This window comes from Carassius carassius, chromosome 13, assembly GCF_963082965.1.
Source record: "Carassius carassius chromosome 13, fCarCar2.1, whole genome shotgun sequence".
NCBI lineage: Eukaryota > Metazoa > Chordata > Actinopteri > Cypriniformes > Cyprinidae > Carassius > Carassius carassius.
Window position 1 is genome coordinate 3,941,829 of NC_081767.1, and position 25,871 is coordinate 3,967,699.

Genomic DNA, 25,871 nt, shown 5'->3' on the forward strand with positions numbered 1-25,871 from the left:
GTAGCAAGAGCCAAAAATACATTGTAAGGGTCAAAATGATTGATTTCTCTTTTATGCCAAAAATCATTAGGACATTAAGTAAAGATCTTGTTCCATGAAGATATTTTGTACATTTCCTACTGTAAATATATCAAAATTAAATTTTTGATTAATAATATGCATTGCTAAGAATTCATTTGGAAAACTTTAAAGGCGATTTTGTCAGTATTTCGATTTTTTTGCACCCTCAGATTCCTGGTTTTCAAATAGTTGTATCTCGGACATATATTGTCCTATCCTAATAAACCATGCAACAATAGAAAGCTTATTTATTCAGCTTTCAGATCTCAAATCTCTAAAAACTGGTTTTGTGGTCCAGGGTCACATATGTCTCTTACCCATTCCTTTGAAACTGGCATTCATTTTGAAATAATTTGCATTGTCTCTTGGGTGATACTGTATCTCAAAAAAGCACCCCTTCTGCTTATGGGTAGAGAGTATTTAAGAATGTTCATTTTTACAATTTGTTCTAAAAATTATTTTTGCAAGCTCTCTGTAGTCTGTTTTGGGTTTGTGTTATTAATACATTGATAAATCAAATGATATTACAAAAGAATGTCCCGAGTGGATTGTGATTGAGAATTTTACTCTGTGACAAAAGGGAAAATGTCAGCGTGCCTTAAAGAAATGAATTCCTTTTTACATAAAACACATGGCCCATCTCACGATTTGTGAAGAAGCTGAGAAATGAGGCCAACTGTGAAACATCTGAAACACTTTCATATATATGCTGAAAAAGTTTAAACATAATGAGGATTTGAAAAAAGATACACACAAATGTATATATATATATATATATATACAAACATATACACACACACATATTTAAATATATGTAAATATATATAATGTAGGGGTGTAACGATTCACTCGTTTTCTCGATGCATCGATTACAAACCCTGTCGATTCATATGCATCGATCTTGAAACATGATTTTTGAATCGTGAATCACCGATCTTGGACCGTAATCGATTCAAAATGCTAAGAATCGAATGAATCGCGATTTCTATAGCGATTCAATGCTTTCAAAATGTATACACATTAAATTACTACACGCACGAATTAATGGAGACCTTGAAGAGTGTTCGTGAATCGTGCCTGTTATCTGTCCTTCACGCGCTCCACCGTTTACCGCCTGAGACTGTCACAGGATTGCGCTCGCGCTCCGTTCGTCTCTGACGCAGCTGACATGTGATCTATAGGACTCGTGGCCAGTAATGCTAACGTGAAGTAGTTTTACTTTTCTGTAGTTTGTCAATGGCTCTCTGCATCTTACCGACGGAGTTACCGGAGCCGTCGACAGCTGTATTTATTGCATGGACGGAGCAGAAATGTAAGTGTCTAAATCATACGCACAGATCCATTGAATGATAAATGTTTTTAAACAATGCGGATGAACCGAATATACGAAGGAAACGTTTAAAATTAACCACAGCATTAACAACGACCTTGAAATAAGAGCGTGATATTTATCTGATAATATGCATGAAAGTAGCGTTTGTTTCATTAGCAAACAGACATCTGATACGTTTTCTCTCAGAATCATTCGCTGATGGAGAGGAAAAGTTAAATAGAGATGAAGACGTTTTCACACTGAAAGAGAAGCGATCTCGCTCTCATAGACGTGCCAGGCTATATCTGCAGCTAAACTGAATAAAAGCAGAATGAACTGATGAAACTAAAAAATACCCACAAACAATTTATGAATGATGCAGTGCTAATTGACATTTATTACAGTACAGAAACTATAAAGTATATTTTCTACCTTATTCTGTGCAGAAAATTTAAATAATTGCTAATTAAATGTAGCCTAATATATAAAACAATCATAAAATTGCCATTAGGAAAAAAATATCGATTACAAATGATTGATTATTGTCCAGCAGTGTATTTGATTACAGCTAATTAAAAGTAATTAAAAAAAGATAATTCCTTGTAAAAAATAAAATAAAAAAATTATTATTATTATTATTATATAGGCTACATACATAAAATTATTGTATTTGACATTTCTGTCACTTCTGAAATTATGGCTACACCCCTGGTGTGACAAAATGTTAGCTTATACATAATACTCTTTAAGCTCTTTTTTAAAAACTTGGTTTACATACATTTTTATGTATGCCATGTCGCATCATAAACTAGCATTTAACAATGGACAAAAGTTGTTGTTTTTCTAACCTATGGTTCTCTAACCATAAATGCTACTGTAATTTGCCCCCTGACTAAGCATTTAAAGAATTTAGTAGAAGCATTTAAATAATCCCGTGAATGCACTTAAAGAATGCAGAATCGAATCGTTATAATCGAATCGAATTTAATTGTGAATCGAATTGAATTGAATCGTTCTAAATTTGCAAAAATCATTCTTGAATCGAATCGAAAACCTATGAATCGTAATCGAATCGAATCGCTGCCTTGCCAAAGATTCACAGCCCTAATATAATGCAAAAATAGAAATATATACAGTATGTACAAGTGAAATATGAAAATGTATAAAATGCAAATATATACTCAAATTAAGAAAGAGAATGACATAAGCCTGTCACACAAAACAAATTTAATACACCTACTAACTATAAATGTTTAAATATATATATACACACATTTAAATATGTACAAGTCAAATATGAAAATGTATTTAATGCAAAAAATAAATAAATAAAATGAAATAAGAAAGGCATAAATCTTTCACACAAAACATAAATTCAGCGTATCTCTTGCTATCTCTTGATGTGCCATTTGGAATATTTGTCAGGATGTCCAAAACCACAGTGTGTGTGTGTGTGTGTGTGTTATTATGGGGGATGGGGCTGTTGAGATTTTGGGTTTATGAGTACTGGGGGAAGGGGAACGCTCTGCATTTGTGAGCTGCATTCTCTCAAGATAATAATGACTGAAATCTCAATGAGCGTGTGAGGTGAACACCTGTCAAAGACTCTCTGTGTTTGTTTATAACCAGGAGAACAGTGACTGTATGGATGGAAATTCATGAAACGGCACATATGACGCACAGCTCACCAATGATGGTCTGGTTGTTCACTGGCAGGCAGTGGAAAAGCTTCTGGAAGGGGGATGGGGTGAAGGATTAGCCTCCTAATATCTATTAGAAATTCATTCATACTAAATTCACTTCTCAAGACGCTGAAGAAAATAAAGAGGGGGTGCTCTCTCTTACATTAGTAGGTGATTTGACCCAGTTGTTCTGTATTCCTGTAAAAGGGTCCCTTGACGTCACACTCTCATGAAGCTACTGTACATCAGCTTGAGGGAAAATGGGACGGAAATTTGTTTTGGTTTCACAGGAATATCTGCCTCATAAAACAAACCGTTCCGGCCATGGATGATGAATAGCCAATGCAGCATTTCTGAGCTACATTAGATAACATAGTAGGTTAATAACTGCAACGCAAATCACCTGTTAAGCTAGCTTGCACTGCACATATAGACACTACATTAGTTCACATGTCAGGAACCATGGCTGTGTTGCAATCACCAATTCCAATTCATAGTGCCTTACAAAGCAGACACAGGAGCTGTAGGAAGCTTGTAGGCTCAGTCCCAAAAGCAGTAAAATAGTGATCAAGTATGCAGTTTATCTAAACAGAAAGCCAAAATGGTAAATATATCCATTAGTCATTGAACTTCACCTCATTACTTCTTGAAGTGACTAAAATAAACACAAAAAGAACATTTCTCTTCATCTTAAATTGGTTAGACTAGAACCCAACAGTACAAAATCACATTTATCTATTTGTTTAATTTTACTAAAGATTGCAACAGTCATTTGTATAGCCTATATTATATTTTATATATATATTTAGTTACTTTTTGTGGTTGGTGTATTTTTGGTGAACCATTCTGTAGCTTTATATGTGCAAAGACACTTTTAAGGGTTAGTAAAATTAATTACATGAATTGAGTTGAATAATCCAATCTTTCTGAAGATGTATGATTGCTTTATATGATGAACAGTTTTAATTTAGCCTTTTATTCACATATTATTCACATTTTTTCCACAGCTTGATTCTTATGGATTAGTTGTTTGATCTGTTTATTAACTTTTCGAAGCGTCCAAGACTTGATGGAAAAGGCTTAAAATGGTGAAACAAAAATATTTCAGATTAAAAGAAAAAAATAAATCTTCATTTGTATTTCAAAGGTAAAGAAAAGTCAAGCAATTCACAGCCGTTTCCAGATTAAATGAATACTAATAGGCAGTAAAACAACTTCAAAGACATCTTTCTAAAACAATTTCCTTACTTTTCTAAAACAACTTTCTTTTGTAAGAGTTGTACATTTTGACGTTTACATCACATAACCAGCTCTATTTGTATTTCATTTCTGATATAGTAAACTTGCTCTGTAGCGCAACCGGTACAGCATTAGTAGCATTTATGAGTCCCGTGAAGCACGAATCATAAGTAAGCTTATAAAATAAATGTCAAACACATGTACTGTAGAAATAAGCTAAAAGTGGCATGGTTGCAAGTGTTTTTATGCCACATTTGATTTTGTTAACGTTATCGGTTCATTTTAGTGTAGTGTTTTCAAATTCCATTAACCTTTTAGCACCACTCAACAGACATTTAATTTCCAAACTGCTGTGCAAGAACCAACATAACAAACCATTGCCAGATTCATGTTCATCTGTTCATCAATCATTAAAAGACTGAAACTGCTTGCCAAATTGACATTCCAACAACATATGTCAAGTCAGCTATACATTGAACATTCAAAAATAAAAAAAAGTCAAGAATGCATTTGGCTGTTTTAATTTAAATGCTGAAGTCATGTAGATTAGCTGCCATGTCCAGTATCCATTTCTCCTATTCAATGTTCCTTGTCTCCTTGTCTGTATCTACTGAATCTGAAATCAATGTCTTTATGAACTGTGATTTGGATTCTATAAGGTTTGTGTTTGTATGTGTTTGAGTGGTACTTTGGAAACTGACTTTTACTGCACTGTATGCAGGGCTGCTTGAGGAAGCAGGCGCAATGGCCAATGCCTCAACAGACCTGGACAATGCTGAGGCCCAGAGACAGCTCAACAACAACAACAGGCCTTCAAGCACAGGATTCTGGGAAACAGAGACCACCAGTGCCAAACTATTTGAGTGCTCCCGCATCAAAGCACTTGCAGGTGAGTAGAAGATCTGCTGGATCTGTGGCTGTGCATGTGTCTATATTTTGAGCACATACTGTATCTATAATGTCCAGAAGTTTGGGGTCAGTTCTTCTTCTGTTTCTAATTAAATAAATAAATATTTTTATCCAGCAGCACTGCCTTAAAATGTTCAAAAAGTGACAGTTAAGAAATTTATAATGTTACAAAAGATTTCTATTTCAAAAAATTATAGTAATTAAAAGATCCTGAAAGAATGCATCTTGATTCCCACAAAAATATCAAGCAGCTAAAACGGCTTTCAACAATGACAATAATAAGAAGGATCACGTGACACTGAAGACTGGAGTATTAATGCTGAAAATTCAGCTTTGCATCACAGGAATAAATTACATTTTAAAATATATAAAAAATAATTTTAGATTGTAATAATATTTCAAAATATTACTGTTTTTCATTAAATAAATGCAGCTTTTGTGAGCATAAGAGAATGTCATAAAATATTAGTGAAACTGACCCAAATCTTGAAAGCTAGTGTATATATTAGAGATATGATATTCTTCAACACCCATATTCTTGTTATGTATGAGAAATAATATATGGCTGAAATAAAACTTCTGTAACACTTTGTCAAAAATAAAACACCAAAAACAAATATTCAACTGATTTAGACGAATCAAAATTATAATGTACAGTATGCAAAAAAAAAAAAAGAAGAATTCTGAGATTAGTTAAAGATTACATTTAACAGCATCATTAGTGTTTTTTTTTAAGATTAACATTAAACAATACCACAGCAAAGTTAATCTAAATGTAACTGACTGAATACTAATATCATCTGATAACCGATATATTACCGATATCATGTATCCTTAATATAAATAAATACATTTTGATTGTCTTTCTGTATTCATATCAGATGAGAGGGACGCAGTCCAGAAGAAAACCTTTACTAAGTGGGTGAACTCTCATTTGGCCCGTGTGTCCTGCCGTATCTCTGACCTGTATAATGACCTGAGAGACGGATACATGCTCATCCGGCTGCTGGAGGTGCTGTCAGGAGAGCTGCTGGTGAGTCCTCAACTTAACAAACCTTTTTCCACTTACTTTTTTTTCTCCACTTTTTAAATTGTACATAATTTGCATAATTAATTAGTAGTAGCCATGCACCTTATTGCTTTTTTGGTCAAAACACTAAAACTGATATTAATTAGCCGATAACCTAAAATAAAGTTTTGATGATTAATTTTGTGTTAATTAAACTTGTTCTGATGTTCAGGATGTCATGGTCTATGATGATAAATTAAACCAGATGTATTACATTTTGGCACTGAGCTGCCTCTCCCTATTTCAGCCAAACAAATCTCCATATTGCTACTGTATTGCTGCTGATGTTTACCAGTTGTAGCTTATACTGTAGATGCTGACACTAGGGGTGCACGATTTTGAGAAAAAACCTAATTGCGGTTTTTCTGACAAATATTGCGATTGCGATGCGATTTTCGATTTTTGCGTTCAATACTTTTAAGTGCATAAAAGCGGATCTGGATCTGGCCACGGCACGTCGACATATTTTACATTTAGTACTATTTTGCTCCACGTCGTTCTTCGCGAATCCAAAATAAGTCCAAACAGCTGAAGTACCACCCTTCTTGTTAACCAAGTGCTCCCCCGCTTCCTCTCCCGTCACCGAAGAAGTGCCTTCGGCCATTTCTGCGCAGTTACACAAGCTTTTTCTGGCACAATTCGAGGAAAACGTTGTGTGTTTGCTGCTTTTCTGCTGACAGAAAGCCGATGCACTGCATACAACCTTGTTTTTCCATTGCCATTTCTAATTGGCCAGCAAGCCAGGAACGCGAGATTCGACCGTTTTGATTGGCTAATAGGTTTGTCACTCAAATGTCAGAGGCGGGGGAAAAAACCTCAGACTCCTGAGGTTAGGTTATTGCGGGAGTTAAAACCTCAATATCGATGCGATAAAGGTTAATCATGCAGCCCTAGCTGACACAGTCAAAAAGCATCATTAGAGAGCCAGTTTGATTTCGGCCCTCCAAAAGTATTTCAGCTAAAACCAATTTTTTTTTTTTTTTTTTTTTTTTTAAATGTTGGGTGCCAGAATTTAGTCCATTACTAATTATTAGTATTGCTTGCTAGTATCACTAATACTTTTGCTGTACTATTTGGATTGAGCCCAACTCAAATGAATACCTTCAGAGAAGTCTGCTCTTACTTTTCTATGGGAATGGACCTAATATTTTTCTTGCTGGTGATCTCACCAGTAAACAACCATCCAGAAACCTAGCAACACATGTTTTCTTCTAATAACTTGCTCTAAGATTTGATTCAGCCCAGTTTTTTAATATTTTTATTAAATATTTAACATTTTAATTAAATGTATGTGCTGTTGTTATTTCTGTTAGCTTTAGATTAAATTTAATTTTATTTCCATGTTAGTTTTTATTTATTTTATTAGTTAGTATGTTTAGTGCTTCAACTTAAACTTATTTAAGTTAGTTTTAATGGAAAAATATCTTGTATCTAATATTCATATTTTTTATTTCAGCTTTTTTTTTAAATAAAAAGAATGTTTATTTATAATAGTATTAGTTTTAATTCTTAACAATCACCCTGATTCAGCCATGCTATGCTTTATTAATTGTCTATCAAAGGTTGAATACAGGAAGGTTCCAGCACGCGTTTCTGACACATTCTTGTTATTATATGTTTTTGTTTTAAGCCTCGGCCCACGAGAGGCAGGATGAGGATTCACTGTTTGGAGAATGTGGATAAGGCTCTTCAGTTCCTCAAAGAACAGAGGGTTCATCTAGAAAATGTTGGTTCTCATGATATAGTTGATGGAAACCACCGCCTCACTCTCGGCCTCATCTGGACCATCATCCTCCGCTTCCAGGTAAGAGCTGCTTGGATCTCTTGAGACTGCTTTGGCTGATCTCTGTGTACTGATCTCTGGGTCGTCTTATCCAGCATGCTATCATTGACTAGTGCTGGATTTATGTGATCTGATGCAGTCTGATCTGTAAAGAGGTGGGCATGTTTGGCCCCCGTGGGGGTGTTTGATCCCTGTCTGCACTTTATGGTCCCTGCTGTGTGTGTGATCACTGTCTGTGTGGTGCCTGTGTGTCTGTATGGACGACTGTCAATGCATTATGTACTGTACTGTATGCAGTACTGATAGAGGTGGAGTTGTCAAAGGCCCTGTCCTAAATGGATCACTTTATGTGCACTACCAATGTATGTGACTGTGAAGGCCACAAGACCATAGTGTGACCAATTTCTCATCTTTAATTTCTATCTTTTGCTTACAAGTGCCTGGAAGACTCCTTTTATGGTGTTTTTCTGTCATTTTGGGTTGTGCTGCCCTTGGAGAGTGGTTTGGAACGGCATAAGGGTTTTGAATTTATGAACATTTTTGGTTGAACTAGTCCATCACTCTGCCAAGCTCTCATCCAACTTAAACCAAGGGCAATGCTGTGAAAAAAGGTGTCCTTAATTGTATTAAATGCTTTCTACTTGAAATGTTAAAAGTATATATTTAAAAAAATGGAACTGGCAGATATTATAACATTCATCAAATAAAAGGCCAATTAAGTGCACTTATATAGAGTCACTTTATTGCTTATGTTTCTTAACACACTTAAGTACACTTATGTGCACATCAACAATGCCATATAAAAACATTATAGTACATTTTAAATTGTTATGTTTTAATAATCTTTTTCATATTTTAAAGAAGTACATTTATTTAATGTCAACTTTCTAAAGCCCATGTAAAGAACTAGATTATAATTTATAGGGCTGTAGCTATCGAATATTTTAGTAATCGAGTATTCTACCAAAAATTCCATCGATTAATCGAGCAATCGGATAAAATGTGTTTTTGCTTAATTAAAGTGCAATATTAATTATGCAAGAAAAAATAAGACTCCTGGGTCTCTTAAAATGAACAACTAAGTTTCCTTTTTTAGAAAAAAAATATTTTTTTATTTTTTAAATGCATAGAATGCAATGCATACATCAAAAATAAACATTTAATTATTACCCATTGTTTCTCTGTCTGTACTTGTACTGTGAACAATGACAAGAAAGTTGACAGATGAATTAAGTGCATTTAAGTGCCATTCAGTTGGGGTTTTAAATAAAGCATTTTCTGAGATGCACATTAAACATTAAACACATAAAACATTAAATTTATCTTTTAATTATTGAAAATTAAGCAAACTTAACTTTTTGGTACTAAACCGCAATAACTAAACTAAACTGGACTTTTATTTTGACGGGTTGACGTACCTTTACAGTTCTTTGTATGTGATGTGATGCTAGTTTTACTCAAATCAAAAGGTCAAATATGAAGGCATTTTAGTTCTTCATAGTAAAATGCGCATGAAGTGACTGTCAGAGCAGTTCTGGAGATGTTGTTCATGTGTTCACGTTCTTATTTAGTGAGACAGTAGACGCTGAAATCACCGGAGCATCACGCGCGCTTCAGTGTGTGTGATAAAGGAAGACGCGCTTCTGCTCCATTCATTAACAGAGACACGCAGAACATGCAGGATTCATATTTAAATAGACTGTTCCGGCTTAATATTTACAGATATTTGGCAAATTCCGTGCCATTCCGCGTTAAACAGTGAGTTCCGTTTTTATGACTGGATTTCGCGATTCCCTCCGCATTTTCTGCATTGCGGAAATCATAGGGCCCTAGTTGTGGTATGCCAGTTCTATCTCTATCTCTACCGCGCCCTCGAATCAAAACACTGCTGACTCCTTGCCGTATGTGATTTCAGAGACAGCGCTTGTGTCTCCTTCCGCTTTGTGGCTGACGTAAACGCGTTGTGTCAATTAAAGAAATCATTTCGGAAGAACCTGACTAGGGCTGTCGCGATAACTGCAATATTGTAATATTGACAAGCAAACCGCAGAGAAAAGATAGCAACTGCAGAAACCGCGGCAACCACAGTGTTCAGGTTTTTTTTTTTATATGAGGCTGTGGCCTTCTTGTTTTTTCAGTTTGTCACTGTGCATTCAATGTTAAATAAATTAATGATACAATATGGTTACGACTGTCATTTTCTCGCGAGCCATTGTAGCTTTATGGTGCTTCGTTTGTTTTCGAATAGGCTGGCTGAAATGATGGAAGGCGCTCGATCTTGTCCCAAAACCTAATGTCACGTCGCCAGTTTGGGAACATTTCGGCTTTCAACCTAATGAAAAGGGCGCGCCAGCGAATTTAGATCAGCCGATATGCAAAATTTGCGGAAAAATTGTTCCTGTGACGCGGCAATACATCTAGTTTGAGGTCATCGGGACATTCTAAAACGCTTAACGTGGTTTAATGTACTAATACAGTGATATTAACAGACCAAACTCACTAAACATTATTTTAATAAAGTATACTATCTACAAAAAATCAGATGATCCCTGAATATGAATTCAACACGTTTAATAACACGTTAAGCCTTTTCCTCCTATAGAAAACCATCATAAGGCTTAACGTGTTATTAAACGACTTGCAATCATATTCAGGACTCACCGTGTTTTTTTTTTTTTTTGTACATAGTATACTTTATTAGTATAATGTATAGTGAGTTTGGTTTTTAATAGTACATTAAGCCGCATTAACAGTTTTCTTATAACGGTTTTCTATGGGAGGAAAAGGCTTAACGTGTTATTAAACGAGTTGCATTCATATTCAGGGCTCATCTGATTTTCTATAGATAGTATACTTAATTAGTATGATTTTTAGTGCGTTTGGTCTGTTAATATCACTGTCTTAGTACATTAAGCCATGTAAAGCGTTTTTCACGGTAAGCATTTTAGAGTGTCCCCTGTCATCCGCAGCTGCCCCCTCAAGCATCAGGTCGCGGAGCAACATCAAAAAGAACAGCTGAGACCGGCCGACAGTTAAGAGTAGCTGAAACCTTTGTGAAATCTGTAAAATACAGGCGTGAAAGTAACAACGTGAAAGAACCTTTTCAAAGTTCCGGAACTTTCGGGGGCGGGACTTGGGGGCTAAACATCCTGATTGGTTGAGTTCAGCCACCATTTATTCGGATTATTTTCAAAATATTACTGTTATTGTGTCATGAAATGTAATTTTAAAAGTATTTCAGGCGAGAATGTAGTTTTTTAAAACTCAAAACTGTGGTTTATTTATAAAGACAGCGCCTATTTAAACACACTTCTGATGTGTGCCCCTGGCTCTGATGTCTCTTTAGTGGTTAAACATAAAATATAATTTGTTTTGGGTAAATCTAACAGGTTATCTTTGGTCTGTATTCAATTTATCTATATGTTATAATGAAAATAAAAAAGTAATATAATATTTCGTTTCATTGTAATGGCTGTATATATACACATTTCCCTGAACTCAGTACATTTCTGCAGCTGTTATTTTGTTTAAATGAAAACGAAAGGAGGCAGTGGTATTTGATATCATAATTTGTTTTATTGTAAATATACAGAGAGGAAAATTGCTGTAGTCAAGTCGAGCTGACTGATGTCAAGTACGCTGCTGTTGTCGCGGACATCACACTCCCGAGTCGAATGCACCGTCTGAACTACCGAGGAAGCACGTCCAAAATCAGCGTATTTTGTATATTGAGAAACGCGCGCAGACCTACGTCACCAGTCTATTTGCCTAATCTTCCCGGATTGAATGAATTGAAGTAGAAATATTATTGTGTAACTGTAACTTTTTATTGTAAACTTCATTAATTTTAACCTCAGGGTTAGTATTATAGTAATGTAGTACCAAGTGACTCTCATTTATATTTTACATCACTAATTGAGAGATTTTGTAATTTTTTACCTTGAGAAAATGTTATATACTGTACCTGATATATATCCAAAAGAATCACATTGAATCGAATCAAATCGAATCCCAAGCTTGTGAAAGAGAATCCAAATCTAATCCAACCCATATGGCTCTTAAGGAAACTCCTATAGGCCGAGAAAGTTAAATGTAGGTCATTTTTTGTTTGTTTATCCTATCTAACCGACATTTTTAGAGTAAAATAAGAAGGTTATGAGTGGGACGTGATGAGTGCTTTTTAAATGTGAAACTGTACTCCATTTTCACAAGGGAACCTAGGCTTATATTTTCTCACTTCCATCATCTCTCTGAATATTTTAAAGCACTCGGTGTCCATGTAACTACAAAGCACAGAGCAGCTCCTGGTTTGTATTGCCTGTCATCTCTTGGTTTCATCTGTAAGGCAGTGGCAGGTTACCCAGAATGCCGTTTGACTGCAGCCCAGTTAGCTGATGCTGTGGTGAATCTGGATGCAGGGACGGAGAGAGGTTGCTTGTCACTCGATCCACCGAGCGTGCCGTAGAGATTGCAGGGTGGGGCTGTCGTTCACGCTCACGTCTCATCGCGATTCTTTCTCTTTCCCTCTCTCTCATTCATTTTCCCGCCTCGCTCCTTGATTTTCCTCTTTATATCCTGTCTCCATATATGCCGGAATATCTCTCCGCTCCCCCATTTATCTCCTTTCTACCCTCCCCATCTCTGTTGGAGTTCACTCTGCCCAGTCAGCAGGTAAGGCCCAACACTGCAGCAGCCGAACAGAGAGAGAGACAGAGAGAGAGAGAGAGAGAGAGAGAGACAGAGAGAGAGGAACCAAGAAGAGGGCAGATGGGAAAATTGTAAGGCAAACTTATGTATCTTGAGGACCAGAAATGTTACAGATGTAGCACTATATATCACAACTTAGGGTACACTAGTTTGATGGAGGTTTAATATTTGCTTTCTCTTGTTATATATTATTCATTATAAATCTGTTTACATTTCCTATATTTCCTTTGTAGAATTTTGATACTCTTGTTTTAAGCATAAGCCTTTGTAAATTGTTAATTTATGCTAAAAAAAAAACAGTTTCACAGTTTCCAAACTAAAATATTACGTAACTCAAGATATATTCTGTGAGGAAAAGACATCTTATCTAACCTAATGTTGCCTCTCAGGCAAATTGATCTTGTTTTAAGGATGTTTTTACAGGAAAAGAAGATAAAATACAGATTTTTGCAGTGCTGTTCTTTGAGGTTGTAGATATCGATCATGTATTAACTGCATGATGCAAGAAATTCAATATGACGAATGATCTTGGGACGCTGTATTTTTGTAATGTACTGGGGATGTTTGTGTGTGTGTGTGTGTGTGTGTGTTTGATTCACACTATAAGGCCTGATATTGTGAGAGCGTGACCTTGTGCCACTCATTAGTATGTATTACGTCAAAAATGACAAAACCGGTGCAATTGCTGTCATAAGGGGAAGTCGTGGCCTAATGGTTAGAGCAGTGGTTCCCAAACTTTTCCATTCTACGACCCACCTAGACAAGTGTAATCTATTTCACGACCCACCAAAATATATATATATAAAAAAAAATAAGAAAACGATTGACATTACTTTAAGCCTAATCTTAAAAGTTTGATGACAGAAATTAAGTATTTAATAAAAATAAAAAATTTTCACTACTAATATTTCAGTTTTAATTTTTGTTTACAGACGTTAAAATATGTAGTGTCCATAAAAACGTGAAGCAGGCTCACTCTAGTGAACTGTAATCTGCGCTGCTGTGTTTTGTTGCAGAAAATACATTCATGATCTTCCGTTTGTGTCGGCGAGAACGGAGCACAATCCAACACTTATTTAGAAAAGCATGAGAAGCAAAGCAGAGCTATCTAACACAGTTTTGAGATTAAAATAATTGTGAAATTGGTAAAAAATTATAATAAACAGATGTGTCTCATTTTAAATAATAATAAAAAAAATATATTTATTTTTGTGATGGTTAAATAAATGTTCAGCAATATCTTCAAAAGACTTCTGAACTTTGGCAAATTTTTTTCTAAACAGAGATGATACATCAAGGAAATATTGCAAACTTTTGTACATTTTGTTACGTGGAAATGTTTAAATCTTGTAGTGTTACAATTAATCCTGCATTTGTGCCCTGCTTATGGAATTACATTTGTTTCAATAATAATGAACGAAACTTTATAAAACTGAACGTAACTTTTTCAGAAACTATCAAAAATATGCCATTACAAAAGAAGAAAAACACTATGAAAATGAAAAAAAATTAACTCAGTCGCACAAATTTAACAGGCTCTTCAAATATGCTTCATTCTTTGTTAATGTTTTTCAAAGATTCGTTTTCGCTAATCGTGGATTCTGAATTCATTGCTACAGATTTCGCTTACGTTTCGCAGTTTTTCGTTTGGTGTTTTGACACAAACATCTCATGGGGGTGGTGTTAACAGTGATCTACTCTGATTGGATAGTGAGCTTTTGATGGACAGGTGCTCTCTGACCGGGAAGTACAGACGCCACCCAGTGGCCTCTCTCGTCCTTCACTGTCGTCGCTCCTCTTTTGTATACTTCCTATCTCCTCCGGGGTTCTCGAGACCGGTGAGTGTTGCAGGTGTCGCTCATTTCCCAATCACTCCACGGCTCTCGGCCCCGCCCCACTCGTCACATTCGTGCAGCCCTAGACTGAACTGTGTGAGTGTGTGTGTGTGTTTTTATTGAAACGCAAATTTAGCTGCAGCCAAGTGACTTTGTGTGACCCACCTTGTTCCATTCTGTGACCCACAAGTGGGTCGCGACCCACAGTTTGAAAACCCCTGGGTTAGAGAGTCGGACTCCCAATCGAAAGGTTGTGAGTTCGAGTCCCGGGCCGGCAGGAATTGTGGGTGGGGGGAGTGCATGTACAGTTCTCTCTCCACCTTCAATACCACGACTTAGGTGCCCTTGAGCAAGGCATCGAACCCCCAACTGCTCCCCGGGCGCCGCAGCATAAATGGCTGCCCACTGCTCCGGGTGTATGCTCACAGTGTGTGTGTGTGTTCACTGCTCTGTGTGTGTGTGCATTTCGGATTGGTTAAATGCAGAGCACAAATTCTGAGTATGGGTCACTATACTTGGCTGAATGTCACTTCATATCTATTGATGAGACGACACTGAGCACAATATAATATCTGTGGCCTGATGACGGAAAAGGCCAGTAAACCACAGATACTAGATTAATGCAATCACATTAAATATGATTCGGTAATGCTATGAATTAATGAATGAATGTATACCTTTGATGTCATTGTCATTGTATCTCATAAATTTTCATTGGAGGAGAGACCTGAATATCATTGAGATCGAAGGTGGGCTCTTTTGGCTTGTGCCAGTGAGCAACCACCTAGCGACTACCCAGAAACCCCTAGCATCTTCCTAGCAAGGTCTTATCAACCACTCAAACACCTAAGCACGATGGAGGCAACCTTTGCACTGACAAGCACAATTTTCATTAGAAAATCTAAAAATCTAATTTAAAGAAATAATTCACCAAAAATGAAAATTCTGTGTTCATTTACTCACCCTCAAGTTGTTTCCAAACCTTGTTTGAGTTTCTTTCTTCTGTTGAGCACAAAGGAAGAATGTTGGCAACCAGACAGTTGACGGCAGCCATTGACTTCTGTAGTATGGGGAAAAAAAACATTATGGAAGTCAATGGCTACCGTCAATTGTTTGGTTACGAGTCAACATTTTTGGGTGAACTATCTCTCTTTAACCCTCATGAGCTTTCCAGATATTTCTGATTGATTTCATTTTTGTTTTTTTGTCTGACTGGTTCAGACCTTTTTAGATATGCACTCTATGTGTTGGGGGGGGGGGGGGGATTAAATTATTATTATAATAATATAATAGTAAAGCAGTGAGACTATATAGAACATCCAGAGTGCAAAAGGTTCACTCCAAAACACACACTCACAGTGAAATGAATTGCAAAATGAAATTTAAATAAGATTTGAATAAGTTAAACCTAAACCTCTAAGTTAACCAACATTTCAGCATCAAAAAAGTATATGATATTGCTGTTACTGCTTCAGGGAATTCTTATGCCATTTCATTAGAAAAGAAGAAGAAGAAGAAAAAACAGTTTTCCCTCCAAAAATAACAATCAAGATGGAACCTTTTCTTATGATTAGGATACTCCATGGTCCTCCTGGTATACTATCATTTGTTTCATTGCAATATGAATATGAAGTTTTCTTGGCTTCATGATCTCAGTAGGGAAAGCAAAGCCAGTGACTTGTCCCTTGTAATGTCTGTGTATTTCAGATTGCAGAAACATTTTTATTTTTGTATTGTTTCTCATTCCTAACAGATCCAGGTGATTAAGATTGAGACGGAGGACAACCGAGAGACACGCTCCGCTAAAGATGCCCTACTTCTGTGGTGTCAGATGAAAACAGCAGGGTAACATCTATATATCTATCCCACATAACCAACCCTTGGACAGTCATACTATACATACACTACTGGTAAAAATAATTGGGAATAATTCATGTATTTTAATGTTTTTAAAAGAAGTTTCGTACGCTCTCTGCATTTATATGATCAAAAAATACAGTAAAACACTAATATCATGTTATATTATTACAATCTAAAATAAACTGTTTTCTATTTGAATATATTTTAAAATGTAATTTATTCTTGTGATCAAAGCTGAATTTTCAGCTTATCATCAGTGATGAAAACCGTTTTTGCTGCTTAATATTTTTATGAAAATTGTGACACTTTAAAACTGTAAAAGAACTGCATTTATTTGACATATAAATCTTTTGTAACATTATAAATGTCTTTATTACTGTCACTTTTGATTCATTTAATTATTCATGTGACAGTGAAGTCTGGAGTAAAATTCAGCTTTTTAATCATAGGAATAAATTACATTTAAAATATATTCATATTGATTTTAATAAGATTCACAATATTACTGTATTTTACTGTATATTGAAGGTGATCATTAGACTTCAAAAATATTTAAAAAAATTATAATAATTATTCAAAAATGTTGACAGTGTTTGGTAGTGTATGTTATTATTTGGGCCTTCAGAGAAATAGACATGATATTGCTGTACGTGAGAAGTCTTTGACGATGCTTGCGATGTGTTTCTTGTGTTTTGCCCCAGGTACCCAGAGGTCAACATTCACAACTTCACCACCTGCTGGAGGGACGGCCTTGCTTTCAACGCTCTTATTCACAGGCACAGGTTAGCGGTCAGGCGGATACACATCATACTGACTTGGCTTTCTGTAATACCATTCACATCATTGATAGAGGCTGTTATGTGAGCTGATTCCTGCTTCTATGTTTCACAGGCCTGATTTAATTGAATTCCACAAGTTGACCAGATCCAATGCAACACACAACCTCCAGCAAGCCTTTAACATAGCTGAGCAGAGCCTCGGACTCACCAAACTACTAGACCCTGAGGGTAACGAGCAGCGTTTTACTCTCACGAAATACAGCTAATACAGTGTGAATCTTTACATTCCCTAGTTCAGACAGAGATTTGGTATTTCAGGGATCCAGACTGCGACCACTGGTGCGACCAACACATTGTCCAGCTCATAAGCTCTGCCATTTCTGTTGCATTTGAGAAACATCAAACCGTAAACGAAACGAAAGCAAACTAAACCGCGCTACGTTCCAGCTGTGTAGCGCATAGCATTTATCAGCTCGGACCACGACTCAAACAAATTTGTCCGAGGTCAGAACAGCTTTACCTGGGAGCCAAAGTAAAGGCTGCAACTGTAGATGCAACTGTACTGCGACTAAAATTTTTGTGAATGAAATAAGAAAAGTCTCAAAAATGTGCTACTAAATCACACATAATCACTGAAGTTGGCCAGTTCCATATGCTAGAAAAATAATTTGTTGTTACATTGATTCAGCTAAATAGCTGAATGATCGCTCAAAACTATAACCATTTTCTCCCACGCAGATGTAAACACAGAGAATCCAGATGAGAAGTCCATCATCACTTATGTAGTTTCCTACTATCATTATTTCTCCAAAATGAAGGCACTTATTGTAGAAGGGAAGAGAATTGGAAAGGTAGGAAGTGTTTTTGTGCATGTTTGATAAAGCTAAATACATTATCGCCTTGTGAATTAGCTCGAGCATGTTATCAGATGCACATTTTTCCTCTTTTTAGGTGTTGGACAGTGCAATAGAAGCTGAGAAGATCGTTCGCCGTTACGAGGCTTTAGCGTCCGACCTGTTAGAGTGGATCGAGAGAACCATTAGCATCATTAGCAACCAGAAATTTGCAAACTCGTTGTCGGGTGTTCAGCAACAGCTTCAAGCCTTTACCACCTACTGCACCATTGAGAAGCCTATCAAGTAAGAGAGAATAAATGAAACAGAGGTCTGAGTGTTGGCAGACGATCCATGACTACCAGAGAAATACTCAAACTATGACTGTGAATCATCTTTCTTACACTTCCATTTAAGGAGACCAGTCTCTGTATTGTTGGTCAAAGCTGTACCTACCCTTAAACTGAAAAGCGCGCTTAAACTGAATGTGTACTTGCTGTGTACTTTAAATCTTAAAAGGGTTTTTTTTTTGTTTTTTGTTTTTTTTTACTTGCAGCACTGATAGTATAATATTAATGAAATAAAGGGCCACCTAAGTGTACTTAAAGATAGTACACTTTGATGACTTTTCTTAACACAGTTAACACACACAGGGATAGTTCAGCCAGTAGACAGTAGAAGAATTTATGAAATTAAATATAAAAGTTGTAATGAAGTCCTTCTTAAGTGGGTTAAAAAAGCACTCTTTAAGTTCAGCTAATTGCATTTATCATAATTTTCATTTAATTATAAATAACATGCAAATAAAATCCATACTTGATTATATTGTTTTAAAGTATATTATTTCTGTAATAAGCACTCTTTTTAAAAGCATACTACATGCAAAGTGGGTTTTTTTTCACAAGGATTTCACAGATGCAGCTAACCTTTTGCTACTCAACGTCTGACCGCAAGAAGGCTGTTTTATTGTAGTTTTTCTCACATTGTGTAGATAAAGTGTTTGTCTTTCCATATTATGAACAAACAATATTACCAAGTGTTGATGAAAATTAATGATTTTTGGTCACTTTGTCTCATACTGTCAGTGTAAACTCCCTTTCAGAATCTGTCGATGTGCTCAACTGATGTGCTCATGTTTATTGGACTCTTTTACTCTGTTTTAAAGCTTTAAAGGGTTAGTTCACCCAAAAATGAAAATTAACCCATGAATTACTCATCCTCAAGGTTTCCTAGGTGTACAGGTATATGACTTTCTACTTTCAGATGAATCCAGTCGGAGATATATTTAAAATTGTCTTTGATTTTCTAACCTGTTTAATGGCAGTCAGCGAGTGTTGCAGTGCATCAGTCCAAAAGAAGTGAAATAAAGTGCATCAATTCATCATAAAAAGTTCCTCACGCAGCATGCCTCACAAAGACCTCCTGTAGTCATGCATTATTGTAATCGTCGATGCATTATTGTAAGAAAAAAATATATATATATATATTCAAAACATAATAATCACTTTAATCTAGCTTGTGCCAACAGTTGTACATGGAAGCAGCTCTGGGCGGATGAGGTATGAGGTCGGTGTTGCGTATCGGTGTTGCGTATCGGTGTTGCGTATCGACTGATGCACTGCAGCACTGCCATTAAACAGATTGGAAGATCAAAGACAATTTTTAATATAGCTCTGATTGGATTTGTCTGAAATAAGAAAGTCAAATACACCTAGGATGCATCGAGGGTTAGTAATTCATTGGCTGATTTTCATTTTTGGGTGAACGAACCCTTTAAGTTAATTAAATTAGTACATTTGGCATGAAGACTTGTTCTTACCGTTGCATTCATCAAATATCATAATAAGGGAATGTGCTGACTCTTGAGAGAGCCGTTACTTAAACTGTGAGGAATGCAGCTTGATTAACACATTGTGACCGAAGTTATTGTACAGTGACTCTTACAAACAGTTTATTATGTGGTCTGAAATCGTAGGTATCTGTGCTGATTTTAATGGAAAGTTGTACAGCACAGATGTAGTGCAGTTTGTGTGGTTATTTATAGTGTGGATTGTTTTTGTTCAGATTCCAGGAGAAAGGGAACCTGGAGGTGCTGCTTTTCACCATCCAAAGTAAGCTCAGAGCTAACAATCAGAAGCCATATATGCCTCATGATGGGAAACTCATCTCAGACATCAATAAGGTATGTACTGTTTAATTAACATGGTTCTTAGCTGGTTACAGTGACAAATTTGTATTTTTGTATAATAATGTTAATGTTAATAATGTTTTTTTTTTAATATAGAAATATTAATTCAATATCATGTAATTTGAGTGAAATTATAACAAATGACTTTAAGAGGAAATATACACTACCAGTCAAAAGTTTTTGGAATATTTAAGATTTTTTTAATGTAATGTAAAAGTCCAACATATAGTAGAAACCACAATACTGTGAAATATTATTACAGTTTAAAATAACAGTTTTTTTTATTATTATTATAGTATATTTGAAAATGTAATTAATTCCTGTGAGTCAAAGCTGAATTATCTGCATCATTACTCCAGTCTTCAGTGTCACATGATCCTTCAGGAATCATTATACAGTAATATGCTGATTTGTAGCTTATTTATTATTAGTTATTTTGCTGCTTCATTAATAATAGTTCTTATTTTTAATGTGGAAAAAAAGATTTTACAGCTTAATTTATTTTCCTTCAGGACTCTTTGATAATTTTAAAGTTCAAAAGAACAACATTTGAAATGAAAATGTTTTGCATCATTATAAATGTCCTGACTGTCAACTTTTATGCTTTAAATGCATCTTTGCTGAATAAAGGTATATATATATATATATACAGGTCCTTCTCAAAAAATTAGCATATTGTGATAAAGTTCATTATTTTCCATAATGTAATGATAAAAATTTAACTTTCATAGATTTTAGATTCATTGCACACCAACTGAAATATTTCAGGTCTTTTATTGTTTTAATACTGATGATTTTGGCATACAGCTCATGAAAACCCAAAATGCCTGTCTCAAAAAATTAGCATATTTCATCCGACCAATAAAAGAAAAGTGTTTTTAATACAAAAAAAGTCAACCTTCAAATACTTATGTTCAGTTATGCACTCAATACTTGGTCGGGAATCCTTTTGCAGAAATGACTGCTTCAATGCGGCGTGGCATGGATGCAATCAGCCTGTGGCACTGCTGAGGTGTTATGGAGGCCCAGGATGCTTCGATAGCGGCCTTAAGCTCATCCAGAGTGTTGGGTCTTGTGTCTCTCAACTTTCTCTTCACAATATCCCACAGATTCCCTATGGGGTTCAGGTCAGGAGAGTTGGCAGGCCAATTGAGCACAGTAATACCATGGTCAGTAAACCATTTACCAGTGGTTTTGGCACTGTGAGCAGGTGCCAGGTCGTGCTGAAAAACGAAATCTTCATCTCCATAAAGCTTTTCAGCAGATGGAAGCATGAAGTGCTCCAAAATCTCCTGATAACTAGCTGCATTGACCCTGCCCTTGATAAAACACAGTGGACCAACACCAGCAGCTGACATGGCACCCCAGACCATCACTGACTGTGGGTACTTGACACTGGACTTCAGGTATTTTGGCATTTCCTTCTCCCCAGTCTTCCTCCAGACTGGCACCTTGATTTCCGAATTACATGCAAAATTTGTCCAAAAGTCCAGTGCTGCTTCTCTGTAGCCCAGGCCAGGCGCTTCTGCCGCTGTTTCTGGTTCAAAAGTGGCTTGACCTGGGGAATGCGGCACCTGTAGCCCATTTCCTGCACACGCCTGTGCACGGTGGCTCTGGATGTTTCTACTCCAGACTCAGTCCACTGCTTCCGCAGGTCCCCAAAGGTCTGGAATCGGTCCTTCTCCACAATCTTCCTCAGGGTCCGGTCACCTCTTCTCGTTGTGCAGCGTTTTTTGCCACACTTTTTCCTTCCCACAGACTTCCCACTGAGGTGCCTTGATACAGCACTCTGGGAACAGCCTGTTCGTTCAGAAATTTCTTTCTGTGTCTTACCCTCTTGCTTGAGGGTGTCAATGATGGCCTTCTGGACAGCAGTCAGGTCGGCAGTCTTACCCATGATTGTGGTTTTGAGTAATGAACCAGGCTGGGAGTTTTTAAAAGCCTCAGGAATCTTTTGCAGGTGTTTAGAGTTAATTAGTTGATTCAGATGATTAGGTTAATAGCTCGTTTAGAGAACCTTTTCATGATATGCTAATTTTTTGAGATAGGAATTTTGGGTTTTCATGAGCTGTATGCCAAAATCATCAGTATTAAAACAATAAAATACCTGAAATATTTCAGTTGGTGTGCAATGAATCTAAAATATATGAAAGTTTAATTTTTATCATTACATTATGGAAAATAATGAACTTTATCACAATAGGCTAATTTTTTGAGAAGGACCTGTATATATATATTTATATTTTAGCATACTTTCTCCAATATTTTTAAATGGTAGTGTACTTTCATCAGTTTCAACAAAATTTATGAAGCAGCACAACTGTTTTCAAATAATCAGAAATGTTTCTTGAGCAGCGAATCAGAATATTAGAATGATTTCTGAAGAATCATAGTGACACTGAAGACTGGAGTAATGATGCTGAAAATTCACCTTTGATCACAGCAATAAATTATATTTTAAAACATATTCAAATAGAAAACATCTATTTTAAATTGAAATAATATTTCAAAATATTACTGCTTTTGCTGTAAAGGCAGGCTTGGTGAACATAAAAGACAAGATTGTAAAAAGTATTGTAACATTTTATAATTATGTCAAACTTTTAGTGATTCTGATTTCTTAATAATTACAGATGGTGTATAATTTTATAATTTTTGTTGATATTACTATTGGAAGTTTTATTTACCTACTTTTTACCCTTTCAGCTAAGCTATTCACATTTTATTATATTTCTATATTATTAAATGAATTCATAAAATTATTTTATGATTATTGACACTGTCTCACAGAATCTTTTGTTTTTTTCATGAAAGGCGTGGGAGAGACTAGAGAAGGCGGAGCACGATAGGGGCGTGGCTCTTAGAAAAGAGCTGATTCGTCAGGAAAAGCTAGAACTTCTAGCTCAACGATTCGATCACAAGACCACCATGAGGCAGGCTTGGCTGAATGAAAACCAGCGTCTCGTCTCACAGGTGTGCAGAACAGAACAAATTAAACTGGGTAAAATAAAACCGGTGACATTCCGACTTAAATGGGTGCTGTGTTTTTCGCAGGATAACTTCGGCTATGACCTGCCAGCCGTTGAAGCTGCCATGAAGAAACACGAGGCGATCGAAGCAGACATCTTTTCATACGAGGAGCGCATCAGTGTTGTGGTGGAACTGGCGACTGAGATGGAGTCAGAAGGCTACTATGACATCCGACGTATCTTGGCACGCAAAGAAAACATCTTCGGCCAGTGGAGCCTTCTGAAGGAGCTGGTGGTGGGACGTAAAGCCCGCCTGGAGAAGAACCTGGCCTTGCAGAAGACCTTCCAAGAGATGGTCTACATGATCGATTGGATGGAGGAGATGCAGGTGGGTGGCTATACCAATTTGATTTGGTTTTTGATTAAAACCCACCACAAAAAACATACATTTTGTTTTAAAACTATTTTCTTGCCACTATTTTCATGCAGTAGTCAAGTTGACACAATCAAAGTGCCATATTCTCACTCTAGGTTAAGCTGCTGTCTAAAGACTATGGCAAACATCTTCTTGAAGTGGAGGACATGCTCCAGAAACAGAGTTTACAGGAGGCTGACATCTCTATACAGGCAGACAGAGTTCAAACTCTCAACGCTGCAGCTCTCAAATTCACCACTATTGAAGGTGAGAGCGCCTTAAAACAGTAACATGATGAATATTGATTCAGATACATTGTCCTGGTTCAGAATGTGATGGCAGATTGTGATATAAAGGTTACTGTTACTGGATTTCACTGAGATGTCCAGAGACCTTTGCAGGGTAGAGCAAGTAAAATAATACCACATGAGGAACTTGCAAAATGCGCCACAAGAGGGCTGGAGTTGGTTTGCTCTCAATTCAGTGCACATTCTGATTCAGAGCTCAACAATGAGGATTTTTTTGCTTTTGGCATGTTTTGTATTATTATTAATATTATTTGCTACAAATGATGATTTTTGAAATGAAGTTTTCAACTAAATGTTAAGCTTCTTTTTTTAAAAGATGTTCTTTTTTTACATATATATATACTACTATTAGTCAAAGGACTAGAAGCAATAAGTCTCTTATGCTCACCATGGCTATGCCATTTTCAACTAAAATACAGAAATATTATTGCAATTTAATTATATTAAAAATGTATTTTAAAATGTGATTTATTACTGTGATGCAAAGCTGAATTCGGTCTTCAGTGTCACATAATCCTTCAGAATTCATTCTGATATGCTAATTTTGTGCTCAAACATTTCTTATTATTATCAATGCTGAAAATAGTTATGCTGCTTCATATTCTTGTGGAAATGGCGATATATATTTTTTCTTTTATCAATAGAAATTTCATAAGAACAGCATCTTTTTTTAAAACACAAGTTGTTTTTACATTATAAAAGTCTTTAAAATTGTTAAAATAAAAATTAATAATCTTACTGACTGTGTGTGTGTATGTATATATATATATATATATATATATAAACTAAAATAAAATTTGCAGCAAGCTAGAAATTATACAGCTATAATGTATTTTCATAAATTCATAAATACTTTCAAGGAATGATGCAGAACATACTGATTAATTTGCAGTTTTCAACACTTTCTTGACTTTCTTGACTTTTTCAAGACTATCATACGTCATTTTTGCTAATCTGACAAAACTTTATATCAGCCAACTAAATAACAAATTGATGAAATCAGTGATAGCTCCTTTCCTTGTCTCTGTTTCTTATTCAGGTTACCAGCCGTGTGACCCTCAGGTAATTTGTAACCGGGTCAACCACGTCAACACCTGCCTGGAAGAATTAAAGCAGCTGGCTGCAAAACGGCACTCGGAGCTGGAGGATTCGCGTGAGCTTTGGGCCTTCTTTCAGGAGGTAGAGGAATCAGAGAATTGGATCCGAGAGAAGACGTCCATCTTGGCCACGCAGAGCTGCGGAAAAGACCTGAGTAGTGTCCTGCGACTGCTGCAGAAGCACAAATCTTTGGCTGGAGAGCTGTTGGCACGACGTGCATTACTTCAGCAGACCATGAAGAAGGGCAAGCAGATCCTCACCCAGAAGAGCTTCGGTACGGCAGGAATACAAGAGCGACTGATGGAGGTCAAGGCGGACTGGAAGAGACTTGAGGACCAGGCCACACAGAGACTGTGTAACCTACAGGAGGCACTGGACTTTTTTCAGTTTAGCACCGAGACGGACGATCTACTAGCTTGGCTACAGGATGCTTACCGTCTTGTTTCTAGTGAGGACTTCGGACATGATGAGTATTCAACGCAGTCTCTCCTTAAAAAGCACAGAGGTGTCCGAGAGAGTGTCGATAAACACCGCATACAAGTGGTGGGCCTTCGGAAACACATGGTTGCATTGCCATTGCATTATCGGGAGCTGGATGAAGTGCGAGCGCGTATGGCTGAGACGGAGCAGCTCTACACAGAGGTGGCGGAAGTTGCCGTGCTGCGGCAGCAGTGGCTTCATGATGCACTGGCTGTGTATCACATGTTTAGTGAGGTGAATGCCTGTGAGGTGTGGATTGATGAGAAAGAGCAGTGGCTGAACAGGATGGAGGTTCCCGAGAGACTAGAGGACGTGGAGGTGATCGCACACAGGTAGGGACGTTGA

The 25,871-nt window shown here is 36.5% G+C and overlaps 1 protein-coding gene across 5 annotated transcripts in view; it reads left to right on the plus strand.

Moving 5' to 3' along the window:
- Nucleotides 1-5,012: 5,012 nt before the first annotated feature.
- LOC132155855 (spectrin beta chain, non-erythrocytic 4-like) overlaps nt 5,013-25,871 on the plus strand; it is an 80,997-nt gene continuing 60,138 nt past the window's right edge. For all 5 annotated transcript variants that reach the window (XR_009437355.1, XM_059564590.1, XM_059564591.1 and 2 more), the window contains exons 1-13: nt 5,013-5,182; nt 6,084-6,235; nt 7,902-8,075; nt 16,350-16,441; nt 17,158-17,238; nt 17,348-17,463; nt 17,974-18,086; nt 18,187-18,374; nt 20,133-20,250; nt 23,071-23,229; nt 23,311-23,613; nt 23,757-23,907; nt 24,988-25,858. Coding sequence is in view for 4 of the 5 variants with exons in the window: in XM_059564590.1 (XP_059420573.1) it covers nt 5,038-5,182; nt 6,084-6,235; nt 7,902-8,075; nt 16,350-16,441; nt 17,158-17,238; nt 17,348-17,463; nt 17,974-18,086; nt 18,187-18,374; nt 20,133-20,250; nt 23,071-23,229; nt 23,311-23,613; nt 23,757-23,907; nt 24,988-25,858 (2,663 nt within the window). In the remaining variant the exon portion in view is untranslated. The remainder of the gene's footprint in view (nt 5,183-6,083; nt 6,236-7,901; nt 8,076-16,349; nt 16,442-17,157; nt 17,239-17,347; nt 17,464-17,973; nt 18,087-18,186; nt 18,375-20,132; nt 20,251-23,070; nt 23,230-23,310; nt 23,614-23,756; nt 23,908-24,987; nt 25,859-25,871) is intronic.